Source organism: Eublepharis macularius, chromosome 1 (assembly GCF_028583425.1).
Source record: "Eublepharis macularius isolate TG4126 chromosome 1, MPM_Emac_v1.0, whole genome shotgun sequence".
Taxonomy (NCBI): domain Eukaryota; kingdom Metazoa; phylum Chordata; class Lepidosauria; order Squamata; family Eublepharidae; genus Eublepharis; species Eublepharis macularius.
The window spans coordinates 18739355-18758612 of NC_072790.1; the positions used below are offsets into that span (position 1 = coordinate 18739355).

Sequence of the window (19258 nt, forward strand, 5' to 3'; positions counted from 1 at the left end):
CTGCAGCACCCAATTGCAGCATCCTATTTTCTACTTAGCTAGTAGATGATATTTGTGAGTTCCCCTGAAATGCACGGGGTTGCGTCTTGCTGCCCATGAGCTGAAAGAGTTCTGCCAGAAGATCAAAATGCCATGTAACGTCGGGAAAGGGGGCACTGTGCTGGGGAGGTGAAATTGTCCCTTTTCCCTGTTTCATTGGATGAAGCAAACTGTCCACTAGTATTGTCAAAATAGTAAATAATATGAGGAGATGATAAAACATACCATTTTGGTGTAGGCAACCCTACCAAACTGTTGTACGGTCTAAAATGGCGTATTTGCTTCCTTCCGTTGCAGGACAGTGTTGCTGTTGATTAGAATCATCCTCGAGTACTGCCAGTGTGTGGATAACATCCCTTCAGTGGCGACTGACATGCTCACTCGTCTCTCTGATTTGCTGAAGGTACAGCTTCCTCAGATCTGTTGTAAAATGCAGGGAACGAACAGAAGCCCTGACACAGCATTCCGGGTTGTTTTTAGCTTGCTTCTTGCGATCCCTCCAGTTCATTCAGCCTGGTATGAGTCCATGAAGTACATAATACAAGTGGTAGGATTGACAGGTAACAAGCTGAACCATCTACAGCATTTTGTTGTAGATTTTCACTTACGTTCCCTGTAGTTTCCCCTCCGCACCGCTCTTCTGTTTCACTCTGCTTCCTCTTAGTCCTCTTCCTTAGTCTTTTCTTTTCTCTCTGTATTCCTTCTTCCCCGCCCAGCTTTGCCTTTCCTGGCTTCTTACACTTGCCGCCTCCTCTCCCCTTCGCTCGGCCACCTCACCATCTCCCTCTTCTCCTTCGTCCTCCACCACGTCTTTCCTGTGGTTTGCTAGTTTATTTTGGTTTCAATTAGTCTTTTAACTATTACTATAAGCTGCCTTGAACCAGGTGGAAAGGCAGGATATAAATGTTTTAATTAATAAAGAACATTAAAAACATTCTTTAGTATTCAGGACAGAAGGGTCATACGGAAATTTGCTGTTCATTTATTGAGATCATATGTTATATAAACTCTACAGTAGCTCCTAAGCCAACTTTTAATATTTACTCTCAGTAATCATAAGCAGATATCTCTGCCCCCCCCCCCCCCGGTGCCTCCTCCCACTTCTCTTTGTACTGTTGGGCCTTGCTGTTGCTAGCCGAAAATCCCTGCTGTTGAGTTTTTCTTGTATTGCCAGAGGTACAGATTGGTATTCGATTTATATGCTTATGAGGTTTTATTGTGTTTTACTTGTATATTCTTGTTGGAAGCCGCCCTGAGCCCGCTTGCGGGCAGGGCAGGATATAAACCAGATAAATAAGTAAGTAAGTAAATGTTGCCAGTTGGGTACGCTCCATTCAAAGATTAAGACACAAATTAGTAACAACAAATCTACATCTTAGCAAATTGAAAGGCCTCTCCTGGTACTTTGAGGTCCATTGTGCTAAGAAATAGACAGCAGGAAACTTTAAAAAGACATTTTGAAAGCTGACGATATCTACAGGTAACCAGAAGGTGTACAATAAATAGTGTAGCAATTCATGTCGTTGTTCTGTTCTTTAAATGCAAGTGCTGGTTCAGTCTATGCTGTTTAATGAGGCAAGAACAACTATTGCTCTGACTCTTCTTAATTGAAAGTAAGGAAGACAGAATAATAGGCTAGCTGTTGTTCCTGGAACGGCCAGTCAGTTTCCTCCCAAATTTATCAGGATATAATTTTTCAAAAAGAAGGATAATTCTAATATTTAATAATCCTGTGCAGGTGTTCAGATTCACTACACAGGGGGGAACTAGAATCATAGCGGCACATCCTGCTCCCCACATGACACCTGACTCCACCTGACACTTGCATTTGTTCACGCAACAGCCGACGTGACTAGATCCAGAAGTATGCCCAGCTGCATGATTCTGACACCTTAACACCAAAGTGAAAAGATCAAGGAGATAAAAACCTAGAGCTCTATACAAATGAAAGCCCAGAGAGTGACGAGGATGATCAGGAGACTGAGCCCTACGAGGAAAGGCTGAGGGGAATGTTTAGTTTGGAGAAGAGGAGGTTGAGGGGGGACATGATCGCTCTCTTTAAATATTTGAAAGGCTGTCATTTGGAGGAGGGCAAGGGGCTGTTCCAGTTGGCAGCAGAGGGTAGGACCCGAAGCAATGCGCTAAAACTACATGCACAAAGGTACCCGCTGGATATTAGGAAAAACTTTTTCACGGTCAGAGTAGTTCAAAAGTGGAATCAGCTGCCTAGGGAGGTGGTGAGCTCCCCCTCACTGGCAGTTTTCAAGAAGAGGCTGGATGAATACTTGTCAGAGATGCTTTAGGCTGATCCTGCACTGGGCAGGGGGTTGGACTAGAAAGTCTGTATGGCCCCTTCCAACTCAGTGATTCTGTGAACATTAGGCACGCCAGGCCATTGGACTGGACTGTCTGTATGGGGCTCATGAAACAGAGATCCAAATCATGCATTGTCTAGGGATTTGAAGCTTAGGATGTGCAATTTGTGATGATTCTTGGCTCAGTGTATAAAGTATTTTGAGATATATTGACTTGTGTACAGACAAGGTGAAAAATCAAAACAGATGTTCAAAAGTGGGGAGGGAGCTTCTTGGAGTAGGTGATTTTGGTAGACTTACTGTATGTGATAGTGTATATAAAGTGATTTTGTTGCAATTTCTCCAATACAAGAGGTAGAAAAAGAGAGTACAAAAGAGAGAAAGCAAATTCCATTCAATGGCTAAAAGGGAGGGGGGTTCAGAGCAGAGCTTTGCCCAGAGCTCCTTGATGAGCCAGATCAAAGGACGCTTTCCTTTGATTTGGCTCAGAGGGGAAAACCCCGAAAGTCTTGTGTGGTGCTCAGGAGCATGGCTTGGTTGGTGCTTTCGCTGCTGCTTTCCATTCAGGGACCGCTCCTCTGTATGGAAGCAGCCCAAGCCTAGAGATGAGAAGCAACCAAAGTTCTGTAACTTTTGTCAGTGGGAAGTTGGGGGGGGGGGTGTTCCCCCAGCTGTGGCAGACTGTGCTAACCACGAAAGGAAGTACTGCAGGGCCACGTCTAGTTCATTGTGGTTTGTGGATGGGTGTCAAACTCTGCAGGCCTTTTGCCAATTGTTAACACGTTTGTCTGTGTTTTACCTACCACATTTTAACATCTCTATATTCTTCAGGCACCTTGATTAATCAAGGGATGAAAAGACACTTGCACACATCAGGCACCTTTTACTTTGCACATAGATCTGACATGACTGTTTGCACTCTTCCTTTCCCATCTAGTATTTCAACTCCAGAAGTTGTCAGCTGGTGCTGGGAGCCGGTGCTTTGCAAGTGGTTGGCTTGAAAACAATAACCACAAAAAATTTAGGTATGGATTTGATTTTCAAACATGTCTGGACAATAAATTCCCTGTTAAATTTTCAAGAGAAACCAAACTGTTCACAGCCTTTGGGAAAGGGTATGCTTTGAGTTGTGGCTTAGCGGTTTTATTTTGAAATTGTCAGTGGCAGTCAAATTCCCTTGAATGTGATGCGGAAGATACTTTGCTATACGGCTGCTTTGAGCCAAGAGGGAAGGGGAGGAACAAATATTTTAATAAAATGAATTAAAAAAAGGAAAATACGTTATAAAACAAGCTGCCTTATGTCAAACATTTCATTTGTTCAGTAATTTATAGGCAGGTTTGGATCATGATATAGGTGACGTTCTAAAACCGAAGGGATGATTACCTAAGCCGTTGCACTGACGGCTGCATATCTTACTTTCTCGTCTGTTGTGAGCATCCTTAATGGAAAAACTGACCTTGGAACAATAACAGCTCTTGTGTTTTGATCTTTTTGCTTTTTCCTCTTCATTCACAGCCCTCTCATCACGTTGCCTACAACTCATCGTACACTACATTCCTGCTATCCGAGCTCACTTTGAATCTCGCCTGCAACCCAAGCAGTTCAGCATGCTTAGGCATTTCGATCACATTACCAAGGTATTTCTGATCCATTTTTCTGATTCAAAATGTCTCTGTTCTGTATCTCAGTTATGCTATAAGGTGGATGTGTGTGCATTCACACACTGCAAGGGAGCTCCCAGCTTGGGGAAAGGGGGCCAGCAGCAGCCAGTGACTTAGGAACAGCAGCGGATGAGTGAGTGGCCGCGTGCCAGGGAGAAAAGTGGGGGTGGGGTATAAATAAGGTAAAATAAAATAAAAACAAAATGCATGATCATTCCTGGGCCATGAGATCTCTGTGGAGGAACAGTCGTGGCAGGTCGGTGGGCTGAAATGAGAGCCAAGGAGATGAAATCAACTCCTTCCCGCAATAGAGTTGTGCTTGAGGAAGAGGAAAGAGGGACCAGTTTCACCTCTTTGTCCTCTGATTCCCCCCACCCCAAAACGTGCTGGCTGCCCTGCAGCCCTGGCAGGGATCTTGCTGAGAGTTGGAAGGACCTACAAAAGCAAAGAGGAAATGTGGAAATGCATGGCCTGCTAACAACAACAACAACAACAACAACAACAACAACATTCAATTTATCTACCGCCCTTCTGACAACTTAATGCCCACTCAGAGCAGTTTACAAAGTATGCCATTATTATCCCCACAACAAAACACCCTGTGAGGTGGGTGGGGCTGAGAGAGCTCTGAGAAGCTGTGACTGGCCCAAGGTCACCCAGCTGGCTTCAAGTGGAGGAGTGGGGAATCAAACCTGGTTCTCCAGATTAGAGTCTCGCGCTCTTAACCACTACACCAAACTGGCTCACACCAAAGTGCTGTGCATGGAATGATAGGATATGGCCCACTGTGGGGTTGGCAACGTGATTTTTGTCTGTGACTTCTGGGTGTGCTCAAAAGGTCAGAATTTGAGAATCTTGGTACCAGTAATAAATACTTGTTTTATTCCAGGATTATCATGACCACATCGCTGAAATTTCAGCCAAACTTGTAGCCATAATGGATAGCGTATTTGACAAGCAGCTCTCTAAGGTAACTATTTGATGATATAATTATGCCTTTTAAGTAGTGTAGGAGCTCTTCATTTCATGCATAATTCTAACCAGGCACATGTTCAGATGTCTCTAATTTCTCAACAGGGTATTCCAGAGAATGTTGCTCTTTTTTATAAAACAATTCCTTGTGTTAATGTAGTAGAGTTCTAAGTTGTTATAATTTTGCAGCTTGCTTGTTGCTTACTAAAATAAACCATCTAAAGTAGGTAATGTCTCTTATTAGATAAGCTTCCAGCAGCGTGCAAGTATTGTTTTATACAAAATACTTGGTTGGGTAGGATGGGGAATTAGCTAGATCTGAAATAGATGAAAAGCAAGGTAGATTTCAAATGCAAATGCTTGCATAACTAGAGCACTATAGTCATTAAAAATTCATACCTCTGTGGATGAAGGGAATACATACGACTCAGAAACCAGAAGTGCACGAATCTTTAAACAATGCTTGGCAGTTTGTACGGTGTTGAAAACACTGTACAAAAAAGGATCACAGTAATCCGTACAGCTCTCCTGTGAAGAGGTGGTGGAAAGTGCAATCAAGTTGCCGCTGACTTATGGCAACCTTGTAAGGTTTTCAAGGCAAGCGACAGAGGTGGTTGGCAATTCTGTAGCAACTAGGGATGTTCTCTGAGGCCGTTTTCACACTGCTTGCCGGCCATGGAACATCGCGCCAAGCTCCCAGAACGGCAGCGTCTTCCTGGTGCAATTTCACGCGAGAACCATTCTTGCGCAAAATAGCGCCAGAAAGACGCTGTCGTTCCGGGAGCTTGGCACGATGTTCTGTGGCCTCTGAGTGTGGTGGGGGAGGGGATTGCTTATTTCTGAGTATGATATTACCGGATCAGGAGTCAAATCCTTGAGTGTTTTCTTTGGGACTGTTATTTTTAAGGGGGAGTATATTCAGAGGTCTGAGGCAGTTAGGTCCCTCAAGCCCTGCACAGTTAACACTAGGGTGTTCCAGTTGAAGCAGCTTTATTGAGATCCATTCAGTACAGGTGTTCCCCTGAAGGTGTAGAAATTGGCAGAAGTGACAATTCAGAGGCCTGGCTATTATAGGAAAACTTCCTACCCATTCTGGTCCATTTGCATTCTGGCGCGAAAGCCCAAAGAGATTGCATGGGAACAAAGTAGTTTAGACTACATGAAATACAAAGAAAATCTGTTTCTGGGAAAGTTAAAGTGTTTGCAGCTAGCAGCTCCTTCAAGGACACTTGCTGTGAAAAGTGAAAGCCCATATTTGCAGCAGATACTGGAGGGGCCCACTGGCTCTCCTGCACTTAATATCCGAAGTTAAGACGCTCTCAGATGAGTACATGGACTACAGCATATAACTCTGGCAAACAGCACCGATCAGTACAGAATGCAGAATACAATCATGGCAGGTATGCTGGCATCCATGACAGCACCTGTGTATGAAGATAATGGTGCAGAATTTTCTCAGAACAGAGTCCTCCCTTGAATCTAAAGACCCACTAAGTTTCAAGCAGATTGAACCAATTTTACAGACGCCTGAAGTAGGTCCCTCTCTGCACAGCCACTTTTCTCTCTACTAATTTCTAAAATGGTGGCAGTCTAGCAGGATAACTCCAGATGGGTAACTGTGTTAAAAAAAAACCCAGTCTGCATTCCTTTCCTTTCCCTAGTTTTGCAGTGATTGATAATTAAAAAAAAACCTTTTACCTTTCTGCTGAAAACTCTCAGTATGCCATACTTACCTTGCCATGGTCTGTTTAACAAAGTAACGTGGGAGATTTGCAGCTTTTCCATTTCCTATGGGGGAGTTTTTCGGGGGGGGGGTCTGGTGTCATTTTTCAACCAAATGTCACCACAATTGTAGTCTACCAAAGAACCCCTGGGTTTCAAAGCAGACTGTACAACAGGTTTGAATTCTATGGGCCCCCGAAGAAGCCTAGGCTTTCTACTTTTAGGGTCTGAAAGTTTTGGGTCTGAAAGCCTCTCTCCCCAGTTTGGTGTACAATACCCCACAAAAGTAAGGTGGAATTGGCTTTGTTCGCATGCTGCTTTCTCTTCATCCAGAGTACGCGCAGATAGGCTCCCCCCCCCCACTCCCTGCCCAGCCGCCTTGACCACAGCTGTTAAAAAGGAAGGGTGATTGGCTAGCAAAGTGAATTTAATTTAATGTATTATTGCCTTGTAAAGGCATAATGAATGAAATAAATTGAATTCAAACTTCACCGGGGTCATAAAGGACTAAAGAAGCAGATTCTCTGCCAAAGCAAATCTAATCACACATTCAGCCTTCTCAAGTGTTTCTCTGGCTATTTTTAATTATTTGTTCTTCCAAAGTAGAATAAACACAATTGTCTGTATATCTTTCTCTAAACTAGATTATCTCAGTCAATGCAATTTGTAGTGCTTGGTTTGCTAACATTCCTTACTACTTCCTAGTTGATGAGCTGGGAGAAGTTTTCAACTCCAGAAATGCAGTTTTAACAAATGAGAAAACTAGTCAGGGAACAGGAGAGATGATGTATAATCTTGTCCCTCGTGTTTATTCCCTGGAGCTATTATGATGCAGTTAGGAAGCTAAGAATCTCAGATCTTGCCGTTTTTGGAAGAATGGTAGTATGTATGCTAAAAAACAACAACACCCCAGCTTTGTCATATCCCAATTGTGGGAAATAGCTGGGTTGAATCCCGTGTGATTTGGGGACTGATACATACGTAGAAGAGCCGTCCCTCACTAATCTCCAGATCTGACGGCTGTGACAGGTGACCATCGCTGGGAAGGCCCCTTCTAGCGTCTGCTTTGTTTTGCCCTTGGCAAGGTAGGAAGCTACTGCACGTGCCACGGCTTCTCACTTCTTCCTCACCAGCGAACGTGGAAATTACTAGCGCAACCTTTTCCTTCCTTTATACTCTCTGGTGGGAAGGGCTGGTAGAATCCGAAGCCCGTGATGGGTGCAGTGAGGCTTCATTACCTGCATATTTATTATGTTAATTTCAAAAATTTATATATATTTCACCTCTCCAGAGACTTGCTTGAGGCAACTTAAAGCTAAGATAATAAAACAAAGCCGTTGAAACAACCATTAAAACAAGACCATTAAAACACAGCCATTAGGAAAAACAGGGCAATGGTATTAGAACAAGTCAGGTCATAAGAACAACATAAAATACAAACAGAAAAAAACAACGAAAAATAGAACAACATGGATCACCCCAAAAGGTTGTAGATAAAATGATCCTTGGGCCAGAAGCACTCTTGGAATCAGTTTTGGATGTCATCCTAGCTTGGGTTCAAAAAAGAGAATGCTTCATCATGCCTTTGAAAAGGATAGGATGTGTCCTGGAGCTAAAGAAATCTATTCTGGCTCTTGAGTAGTGAATGAGTAGGTAAATGGGCGGGTGAGGTTTCACATGCTGATTTTGTCTTATAGCTCTGGCTAGCTGATAAATATGTATAAGGAGAATTACGTTTTAAAATAAATTTTAAGTTATTGTTTGGGCCCGTTTGGGGCCCAAATCGGCCCACTGCGAATCGCAGGAGAATTCCCAGGCCCTGTGCAATGACATCACTCCTGCGAGTGACATCATCGTGCCATCCCAGAAGCATACCCAGGAGGCCTGTTCCCCTGCCCTTTTCCCCGACGGCCAAGTGAGTGGTGGCGAGAGGTGGAGGGTGGGAGCGGGAGATCCCCCGCCCCCACTGGGGGACTTGGCGGCCCTACCCCAAAGCCAGTGTAGTGTAGTGGTTAGAGTTTCAGACTAGGATCTGGGAGACCCAGGTTTGAATCCCCACTCTGCTGTGGAAGCTCCCTGGGTGACTTTGATCCAGTCACACACACTCAGCGTAACCTACCTCTCAGGGTTGTTATGAGGATAATACAGAGGGAAGGAGAATGATGTAAGTTGCTTTGTGGACAGTGGATTGGAAGAGAGAAGGATGTAGGGAAAGGCGAGCATGTGGAGGCTGCCAGAAGGAAGGAAAGAGGAAATAGTATGGGGAAGAGGATACAGGGGGAAGTGAAGAGATGCTTTAGGCTGATCCTGCACTGGGCAGAGGGTTGGACTAGATGGTCTGTATGGCCCCTTCCAACTCTATGAGTCTGTGAAGTGCTCCTTCAGGTCCTTGCAGGTTGCCCACCATTCAACTGAGCCCGGCTCAGCTGGCACCCTGCAACTGGGCCATAGGGGAGAGGCTCCCGGGGGGAGGAGGAGGAAAAGTGAAGATGGGGGAGCAGACAAAGGTGGGTGGGAAGGAGAGAAGGAAGCAGGAATATTTGTCAGAGATGCTTTAGGCTGATCCTGCACTGGGCAGGGGGTTGGACTAGATGGTCTGTATGGCCCCTTCCAACTCTATGATTCTATAGGAAAGGGGAGAGAGGCTAGGGTGAGAGGGGAAATGAGATGCCCCCTGCAAGGCCTTGCGGGTCCCCCACTTGTTGTTAGGGACTACAGAGGATTTCAAACAAAACGTGACACATTGTCTTGCAGAAGTTAACAAGCTTCTGATAAGCTCTCTATCTGAGGCAGATACAGTCTTTAACATAATATTATGAAGTAACCAGTAAATTATGGTCTGTTAAGTTGAAAATGTACAAAAAGGTTTGGTGCTAAAAAGGTTCTATTCAACACTAAAGAATATATAAAAAATTTGCCCAGCTCAAGTGACATCTCCTACATAAGTTTTACTAGTGAGTAGAATGACATTTTATATTGATTCCTGTAAGTAACTATGCTCTGGAGAGATGATACAAAGACAGGAAAAATACTGCTGCTGAAAGATACTTTTTTGTAATTAAGAGTTCTTTGTTTTCTGTGACATCAGAATTCTGGGCTGGTATCTGCAAAATGTGAAGACTTTGAGGCACCCCCCCCCCCCCCAATGCACAGAGCAAATGTCTCGCACTCCCCTGTATTAAATCGTAGCTCATGCTAATGATTGCATTGCACAAGGTCAGCGTGAGCCATGAACTGAACAGCCAGCAGGGTGGGAAAGAACATGAAAGGGCTTCTGTTTTTAGTCCAAATGCTCACGGCTGTGCAAAAAGAAAAGTGGCCAAGTATCAAGGCAAAAATTCATGAACTTCTTTCCTCTCTTTTTGCAGTATGAGGTAAAAGCCCCCGTTCCTTCCCCCTGCTTCAGAAACATCTGTAAACAGATGGCCAAGATGCATGAAGCCATCCATGAGCTGCTTCCTGAGGAGCAAACACAGGTGAGCCCTCCTGACTGGCTTCTTTGGTGCTGTTTTGTTCTCCTGCTCCCACGCACAGTTGAATTCCACGAATGCCCACAGTGGGTTGGATCCCACTGCGTGATAATGGAAGAAAAGTTTTATTTAAAGCAGTTCCGATTGCACAAGAGCCACTTGATGAAAGTTGTTTTCACTAACCTTTCTGTTGGACCTGTTACTGCGGAAGTGGCCCTTGGTTTCTGTGCCGAACTCCTGGTCTGTGGATGGGACATTAAATGCAGTATTCTGCACGCTTCAAGGAAGCAACATCTTCGGCACTTTCTTGTTTCTGTTCTCTTTTAGATGTTGTTTCTACGAATAAATGCAAGCTACAAGCTTCACTTGAAGAGGCAGTTAGCCCACTTAAATGTAGTCAATGATGGAGGACCTCAAAATGGGTAAGTTACATAAGGGAGTAGATTTGGCTTGCGTGTTTATTTTTCTACTAAACCACTGGGCTGCAGTAAGAAAGCAAACGCTGTTGTCTGTCAGCAACACTGTTGTCTGCCAAATAAATTTTTAAATATTCAGATTCTAAAATTAGATACTAACTCTGATTTAATTATAGGCTACAGATTAATTACATTTGCTAAAGTAGCAAAGCATATCTGAATTTGAATTTTACAGTGCCTAAGGTGAAGGAGGTAATAGTGTTGCAGGTAGGCATAGAATCTTGTGAGCAAAAATCTGAAGAGGTGTGGCCAAGAAATCCAAGGCACAGAACTATTGTGCAGCTAATAAACCCGTCAGGTTTGTTCTTCACTGAAGATTATATTTATCAGGCTAGGTCTTGAGGCGGAGGGAGACATTTCCCTAAAGTGTTAAGAGGTTTATGCTGGATGTATAGACCGAAATGAAGTTTCACATTGACCTGTCAGCAGACAAGCAGCTGAAATGGATGGGGAGGGCTTAAGAAATAAAAAAGACATTTCCGCCTGAGGCTAGACCAACTCATGGTCAAAACGGTGGAAGCAATAAGCTTTTGGCTTACACAGAACTCTTCTTCAAACTCCGTTAAGTCGACACCCAAAAAGAGTTCAGAGTAGAACCTCTTGTTCATTTTTTGGACATCTGTACAGGTTGGCAGTTTGTTTGAGCTGTTGCCCTGCTTCAGCAGAGATAATTCACAAGCATTTTCTCCAGATACTCAACTCTGCATCCAGCAACTGAGGCTGTGATGGGTGATCCACGCTGGATCCGATAGATACGCGGAACAGTGAGAACTCTTTGAGCACTGAGAGTGCTGCTGCTGACTGCTTGTGTGGGGAGGGGAAATGGCATGCAGTTAGTGCTGTCAGCCATCTGCACAGTGGACAGGCACCCATGAAGGATGTTGCTTGAGAGACCAAACCGCCCAAAACATTTTCAGAAAGTATGGAAAAGCTGGTCTTTGAGGCTAACGAGTTATCGGTATTTATCTGTGGTGACCATTTGTAATTAGAGGTACAAACACCCACCAGCTTGGTTTGCATCCTGTTAGGGGGTTGCAGACAGAGAGCTGATTTTTTGATGATTGGTTTGATTGTTGACACATTCATGGCTCTTTCAAGAGGCTTCTTCACTGTATATCCTTATAACAGGGCAATCAGTTTTTCCTGCATCCGTGGCTGCCATTTGAAAACTATAGCCCTCTTTTGTTGTAAAGTTATAAGAGGAAAGGTGTATTATCTAACAGAAAGGTCTAGTCCTTTGTTAAAATGAAAGCTGGGACTTTTTCCTGCATCCGTGGCTGGCACTTTCCTAGCTGTGCCCCTATAATGCTTCTTGAGGGTTTTTTTGTTTTTAATTGGCAATTGCTAGTGCACACAAGCATTCTAATGACCATTTCTTGAAAACTACCTATACATACCAATGAAAGGAAGAGCTGATTCATCATCTGTTCTAGTGTTGCTTATGTGCGTCATCTGACTTGGCACTTTTTCTTATATTTCATATAGATTGGTTACAGCCGATGTAGCTTTTTACACTGGAAATCTTCAAGGTTTGAAAGGGCTTCAAACCCTGGACTTAAACATGGCTGAGATCTGGGAACAGAAGAGGTGATAATTGAGCAGAGCAGTGAGTTTTTCCCCCAGCATGGGATAGCTGCTGCTTCTCAGAATCTGAATATGTGGAACCTAGAAGAGGACATTCTCTTGACATTTGGTGAAAACTTGGCCTATGAGCGTCTCTGGGAGTTCTTTAGCAAGAAAAAGGAGTGATAAGGTCTGTGGAATTTCTTCATGCTGTCTGGAACCAGGCTCAGGTTTCTTTGGACCAAATCCAGAAGAATACATAGCTGTAACACAGCTGCCGTTGTCTAGAGAGTGCTTTGGAAGTCTTTGCATTAAAGAAGATGCTCTGCATTTCCTCTAGGGCAATGAAATTCACATAGTGTCTCACCTTTATTTAAATGATGGTACAGTTTGGAAATCCTTGCAAAATTCTATAAAGTGTTTTCACTATAAAACGGTTCTAAAGTTATTTTTTTACAGATATTTCTATAGTCTTAATTACCTGCATTGAGCAAGATGTGCTGGGGTGCATTCTGAACTAGTTCTGGGAGCTGTTCTCTGAAGACAAGATCTTGAAAATAAAGCTGTAGAGATGGGCCCCTAGTTCACCAAGGACAAGCGGTCAGCTCCTTTGGACATGTTTTATAATGGGTACAGTTTCCAAACATTTGTCATCAGAACCCCTTGCCTAGATTTAATTTGCCAATTTCTACATATCTCATGCCTCCTGTTCTCTACTTTCCCACTAAATTAAAGTTATTTTAAAGATGCAAGTGCAACGCTAGATGCGGTGTGACTAACTTATTTCAAGGGGTTTTTTAATGCTATATTTCAGGCTGGTACCTGCCTGCCCTAAGTAATAAAGTGCCTGTGTATTTCACCTCACAGCATTTGACCTAAACCTAGTGAGTGCCTACTCTTGTGATGATTATGTACAAATGATACAGTGTTTGTGTGCCTCTGGTTTCGGCAGACAAGGCATGCCTATCTGTTAACATTAGCAGAAATCATTGTCAATCAAAATAAAGCTGTAAAATGAGCTGTTTAAGAGACCAACTTCTTTCATGTGCTAGGAGCTTGGTTTTTAATACCAGGATCTCTCACTCACACACAGAAAAATTGAGACTGATTTTCCAGACAATGGGGATTGATATTTATTTCAGTACCTGTACAGATGTGATATTTGCATCTATAATTGTGTCAACACATGGTTTGATTGTATGAACATTACACTGAAGAGACTGGCTCCATATTTAAAAGTAGTGAGGAACACGTGGAGGCGCCATGGGAGAGAAGCTAGAAGGAGGGTGATGGTGACACTTCAGATACTTCCAGCTCAGGTGTCTTTTCTTTGCGTAAATACACAAGAGTGACGCCGCCAGCTTCAGAGAAGAATAAAATGTGAGGTGCTGACTACGTCAGAGTAGCATAGCTAGAAGTAACTAACTGCCAGTAGTCCTCAGATTAACAATTTGAGCACTGGAATTTTTAAGTCATTTAGTTGCCTCAGTACCAAACAATCTGTTGGGTTTTTTTTTTAATTGAGGGTACCATTTACACTTCATGAACTTGTTACAATTAATGGTCAACAGTGTACTGCTTCACAGCTTTTCAGTTACAAGCAAAACTCATGGAACATTAGCATGTTAAATGTCTTATGCAAGAGCTGCCTGCCTTTTCTTAAGACAAATAATATTGCACTTTCGGTTATATTAACTCTGAGTTAATGGTTTTAGAAACTTGCTTCTGCAGCTTCAAGAAAGTACAGAAAAAATCTACTTGGAAATAATACTGGAGGGTACAGCAAGTGGGTGACTAATTATAGAGGCCCCTTTGTGGACACATCTAATGCCGGCGGGTTCTTTTGATAGTGGTGGCAGGACCGATAACTGCATCAGTTCAGAGCTGCTCAATGATCCAGGATCCGAAGATTGCCAGAGACTATTTTGTTCTCCAATACTGCTCCCGGTGGGATATCTATCCTGTCTCCATGGTTTGCAATAATAATGACTGTGCCCTAGATAAAAAATACAAATAAAAGTTTACCTGATTAATAACCCTCAACTGGAACAACTGAGATCAAAGTGCAGATAAAGCCACAGACAAGATTAAGTAAGTGGCTTCTTGCATCTTTCATGGACTCAAAACCCTGCCTTCTCCAGATGCTGCATGAAGTATGACCTGATATATACACAGATGTATATACATAGAATAAATTGTGGGATCAAAAGGCAATGAAATGCAAGCAGTACACTCTGTGGCATTTCTATATAAAGCACAGTGAGTGGCTCTTCACAACAGCCAGAGGTGGCAGTAAATGAGCTTTAGGTAGGGGTGTGTGCTTCAGGTTCCCAGTTTGGAAAAAAACCCGAACCGGGCCCGATTTGTAAAGATTCGGTATTTCCAAATCAGGGCCAGTATGATGGCCCTGATTTGGAAATACCAAATCAAAGCTTCCCGAAGCAATTTGGATTGCTTCAGGAAGCTTCAGGGCCTTTAAGGGTGCCCAGCCTCCCGCCTTCCCAACACGACCCACTTATCTGGGGCAGTCTTCTTGCGGCGGCACAGGCAGTGTTCACTGCCGGTCGCTGCTTCTGCTGCCACTTCGACCTCTGGTGGCTCAGGCAGTGGCAGCGCTTGCTGCTGCCCTGCGCTGCCAGCCGCCACTTTGGCCTCTGCAGCAGCAGCGGCGTTCGTGGCTGCTCTGCTGGCTGCCGCAGAAGCCTCTGTGGCAGCGTGGGTGGCAGCATTTGCAGCGCCGCCTCTGGTGTTCGCTACCTCAGAGGCCGTGGCGGCATGGGCTACTCAGGCACCGGCTGCAGCCTTCCCCACCGCCCTGCAGGCCACAGCAGCAGCGGCAGAAGGGAAGGGGGGCTCAGGGGGGAGGTGGGAATCTCTCTTCGGTATGCTCCAAATCATTTCGAAGCAATTTCCAAAACCTGAACGGGTTTAGGGTTATTCCTAATTGTTTTCCTGCTTCGGGTAAATCTGAAGCGGGAAAACCAAACCTTTTCCCCGCTGCACACCCCTACTTTTAGGTCTAGAATGCTGGTTCTTAAGCTTCTGAAACAGTAGCCACTTCTAAAGTTACTCTACTTTTCAGGGCTCATTTACAAAACAGCACTACACTACTTTTCCCACTTGTGGACATAAAATGCACAAAATCATATCAGTTAACACTGAATGTGTCCATTTTCCATTTTTAGTAGTTATAAATAATATTATTGAGCAACAGAGCAGTTTCATACATTATGGCAGAGGTAAATCCAAATGTGGCATCTGCTGCACCTGTCAAAGAGAGTCACAATCCACTCTTGGTTCCTGTTTGAGAACCATTGCTCTAGGAACGTTTACAAGATTTACAACATTTACTGCCACTGGGAGCAGCCAAGTTTACCCCACTGACAAAATAACCCACATCTCTGTCTTTTGCTGCAGAAAGACTTAAGACTGCTAGCCCACAGAACAGTCTGTAAGCAAGAGTCAGATGAAATAGCAAATATCGTGTGCCAGATGGGATAATGGACTGAAACTGCAAAGACACGAACTCAAAGAGCTGCTGTGGCTTGGCAGTTAAGTGGTTCCGTTGTGAATCAGCAGTCTGATCAGCACAGTGAGTCGAATCCCACTATGCTCAGCAGGTGGACTTGGGGAAGCCCCTCCTCTCAGCCCCAGCTCCCCAGCTGTATTGTGGGGATAATAACAATACTGACTTTGTTCACCACTCTCAGTAGGGGTACTGTATAAATGCACTGTTATATTATCAATTTACATGCAGTAACCTTAAGGGCTGTTACAGGTATAAAAGGGAGGAGAGAATTGTGTTCACTATTCTAAATGGAAGGAAGACAATAAAAATCTGATAATACAGACACCACCATTACTAGTCTGTTAATGAGGACAAGAGTTCTCCCCTTCAGGTCTAACTAATTTGGCAGTCAAAACATGCCCCTTTAATAGAATTAGAGAAGAAGCTCACACTGGCTCTAGATGGCAACCATAACACTGTACTGGTCCGCAGTGTGGTGCTTCTGGGGGCCATCGCCCACCAACACCTTTAATGGAACTCACCAAGGGGGAAGGGCTAGCTTTGGCTCAGCAAGGCTTCTGATTGGCAGTGCCAATGTTTAAAAATAGTGCTTTGGCAGCAGCTGCCACCACAGCACAAGGATCTTTACTGCATGACTGAATGTAAGCTGTGTGTATGCAAGAATATATTTTGAAACGGTATCCTGTTTAGCTTCTGCCTGAGATACTGAAGAGTTACTATTAGAGTTAAGCAAAGCTTCACTCCCTGACGTTTTGCAACTGGCTCCACCTCCAATGGCAGCCATTTTGTGGTTGTGCCTACCGTCCGGTGACAGAATTCCAAAGGTGCCTGCAGGCTCAAAACAGGGGGGGAGGGGGGCCTGGCGTGTAGCACACTGCTTTAGATGGCCTGAGGGCAAGTTTTCTAAACTCTACTTTTTCAACTTCTTTCAATAAAGGCTTTAAAAATATCAGTCAGGGCCTAGAGAACAGCATTTGAAACGTACAAGTATGAGGTCTCCAGAAAGATACTGTAACTTAAAAAAAGAGTTCCCACATATCTGCACACCACAAATGTTATAACTAGAGGTGGGCACAAACCGAAATACAAACCAATGTTTGTCACAAACCGTGCCAGTTCATGGTTTGCAAACCCGCGGTTCATGGGAGCTCATTTCTTACAAACTGTGACGAATTTTAGCCCAGTTCATTTAATTCGTATTTTAGTTCGTCACTGCAGACAGCCTGGCACTGATTAATCATTTTTCTAGGCAACGGGAGGGGGATGGGCTCACTGCAGCCCTGCTGCTGACCCAGAAGTGACATGTTCACAAACCGAACAAACCGGTTTGCGAACCAGGGCAAGTTCATGGTTCATGAAACATGACAAACCACGAACCGCACAGTTCAGAATTTTCCCAGTTCATGCCCATCTCTAGTTATAACTTTTTTAAAAGGTTACAACACATGGTGTTCGGACACATTTTGCCACAATGAAGCATACTCTGGAATGTATTCAGCACTTGTTTTCCATCAGCAGAACAGCATATCCACCATTCCCCTTCCTACTGCAAAGCCCCACCATCACATCACCATTGTTCCTTGGGTGGAGGGTTCCCTGCACAACAAGCACAGAGTCTTGTTTCAGGTATCCACACTACGATAGCTTCTATGGTTTTTTTGCAAAGGCAGAGAGAGATGCTGCTGCTTTTCACATAAGACCCTATCAGCTGCAGACATCCATCCCTGTACTGAAAAACCTGAACATGTTTAAACCTAAGGACAATTTCCAAATACTGGATTTTTTCCCCAGCGTTCATACAGTGCAGTATTTTCTGTGTTTGAAGAAGACATGGCAAAGCAAAAAAAATCCTAGCTCATGTTGTGCAAAACAAACAAGCAAGGAAAAGTAGGGTGGGTGGTGGGAATAATTGCCATTACGTTCTTTTTCAAAAAAGAAGACATGCAAAGCAAAAAAGTTCCATCATTTATACACAAAAAGTTGTCTGACCAACCTTTAATGCAACGTTCTTGCCAAACGTGACGTCTCCTGAAACTGTAAGGTGATCCAATTCAAGCATATCTGGTATACTCTCAAACCTCCTCAGATAATCTTGAACCTTTTCAAAAAGCAGAGAAGCAAGTTGGTTGGTAAAATTTCTAACCAATGTTGTGGCAGTGCCACTCCAAATCATTCAATGCTAGGGAATTTTTCCAAAGGACCACTTGCCAAAATCAACTTCATTCAGGGCTATGAGTTCAAAAGCTCACCTTTAGTGTGTGACCAAGTACTTCATACTTCTTAAAATGTGTTTATATTTCATTTTGCTGGATAAGCATTAATTTCCCCCTAATCCCATCCATTTGAAGGCAACTCTCTCCAATAAATTTGGAGTTTGACAAAAACTGTTGTATGGCTGATGTATAGGAACCAGCAGCAACTAGTAAAATGTGTGTATGGGGAGGGGAGATTCTCTCTCTGTGGAAAGCATCTCTCCCATTCAACTTGTGTGCACCTCACAGGCATTAAGGGTAGCCAAATGTTTCATTAATAGAAATTTAATTCAACTGAAGTTTGTTTATTAAAATAGCTATACCTTGCCTTTCCTTGAGGGTCAATGCAGTTTACAAATCACAAATTGAAAGCATGCAGAATAAAACCCCAAAGAACCTCTAAAAGATTTAAAGCCCTGGAAAACAGAATGAACTTGCAGTGCCTTGTAAACATTTCACCTTCATTCCACAATGTGTGCGCTGCAATAGAAAAGGCGCAGGCTCTAGTTGATGCTAAGAAAACTAGTAAGCGACAACCTGAGGATCGCAAACAGCACGTGGGGACATATGGGAAGAGACTGTCCTTTAGACTGTTTGAAACTAGAATAGTAACCTCAGCTTCTGCAGGCATGTTATACAGGACTACTGAGTGGGATAAAATTTAGCTGAATAGCAACAAGTCCACTTGCCAACAAGTCCACTTGCCACACAAAGTTTCTCTCTTTCCCCACCAGCATTAAATGTTGTAAGGGTATTTCAAGTAATGCAGTAGAGTTGAACTGATCTACCATGCTTTCGCACATACTGTTGTAGCTGCATCACTTTTTAGTACAGACTTTCAGAACTCAGGCAAACTGATTTACGCATCGGATACATCCATTTCTATATTATGCATCTGTGCCTTAAAAAAAAATTCAACAGTTATGCTTACCTTAGTAAAAGAGCTCCCCAGTTTAACCAGTGGCACAGTAGGGAACTCTCGTTTTTCACTCATTGTTAGCGATCCAGCATTAAGACTATACAGGTTAGACATCACAAGGAGAAGATCAGATGTGGTCTTGACAGGCAGGAAACGGCTACGAGGTACATTTATTCCCAAAGAATTCTCAAAGCTTTTGATGGCAGCTCCAACAGCAGTCTCCAGCTGAATAACATTCAAGCCACCATCCAAAGTCTGCGAGAAAAAAGCTGCATCAGTACGGTAAACACTCCTCCACCTCACCCGCTTCGGTCACTTTCTAGCTTCGTCAAATTTG

General features: G+C 43.6%; 2 protein-coding genes across 4 annotated transcripts in view; one reads left to right on the plus strand and one right to left on the minus strand.

Annotated features, from left to right (window-relative positions):
- VPS54 (VPS54 subunit of GARP complex) overlaps positions 1-13248 on the plus strand; it is an 83172-nt gene extending 69924 nt beyond the window's left edge. The window contains exons 18-24 of the mRNA XM_054975024.1: positions 337-442; positions 3292-3379; positions 3873-3994; positions 4908-4988; positions 10081-10188; positions 10510-10604; positions 12144-13248. Of these exons, the coding sequence (XP_054830999.1) occupies positions 337-442; positions 3292-3379; positions 3873-3994; positions 4908-4988; positions 10081-10188; positions 10510-10604; positions 12144-12249 (706 nt within the window). The 3' untranslated portion in view covers positions 12250-13248. The remainder of the gene's footprint in view (positions 1-336; positions 443-3291; positions 3380-3872; positions 3995-4907; positions 4989-10080; positions 10189-10509; positions 10605-12143) is intronic.
- Positions 13249-13329: 81 nt separating this feature from the next.
- The window catches only part of UGP2 (UDP-glucose pyrophosphorylase 2), a 52310-nt gene continuing 46381 nt past the window's right edge, over positions 13330-19258 (minus strand). For all 3 annotated transcript variants that reach the window (XM_054977398.1, XM_054977389.1, XM_054977381.1), the window contains exons 8-10: positions 18934-19176; positions 17744-17848; positions 13330-14217 (exon numbers count right to left, since the gene is read on the minus strand). In XM_054977398.1, coding sequence (XP_054833373.1) covers positions 14110-14217; positions 17744-17848; positions 18934-19176 — 456 coding nt within the window. In that variant the 3' untranslated portion in view covers positions 13330-14109. The remainder of the gene's footprint in view (positions 14218-17743; positions 17849-18933; positions 19177-19258) is intronic.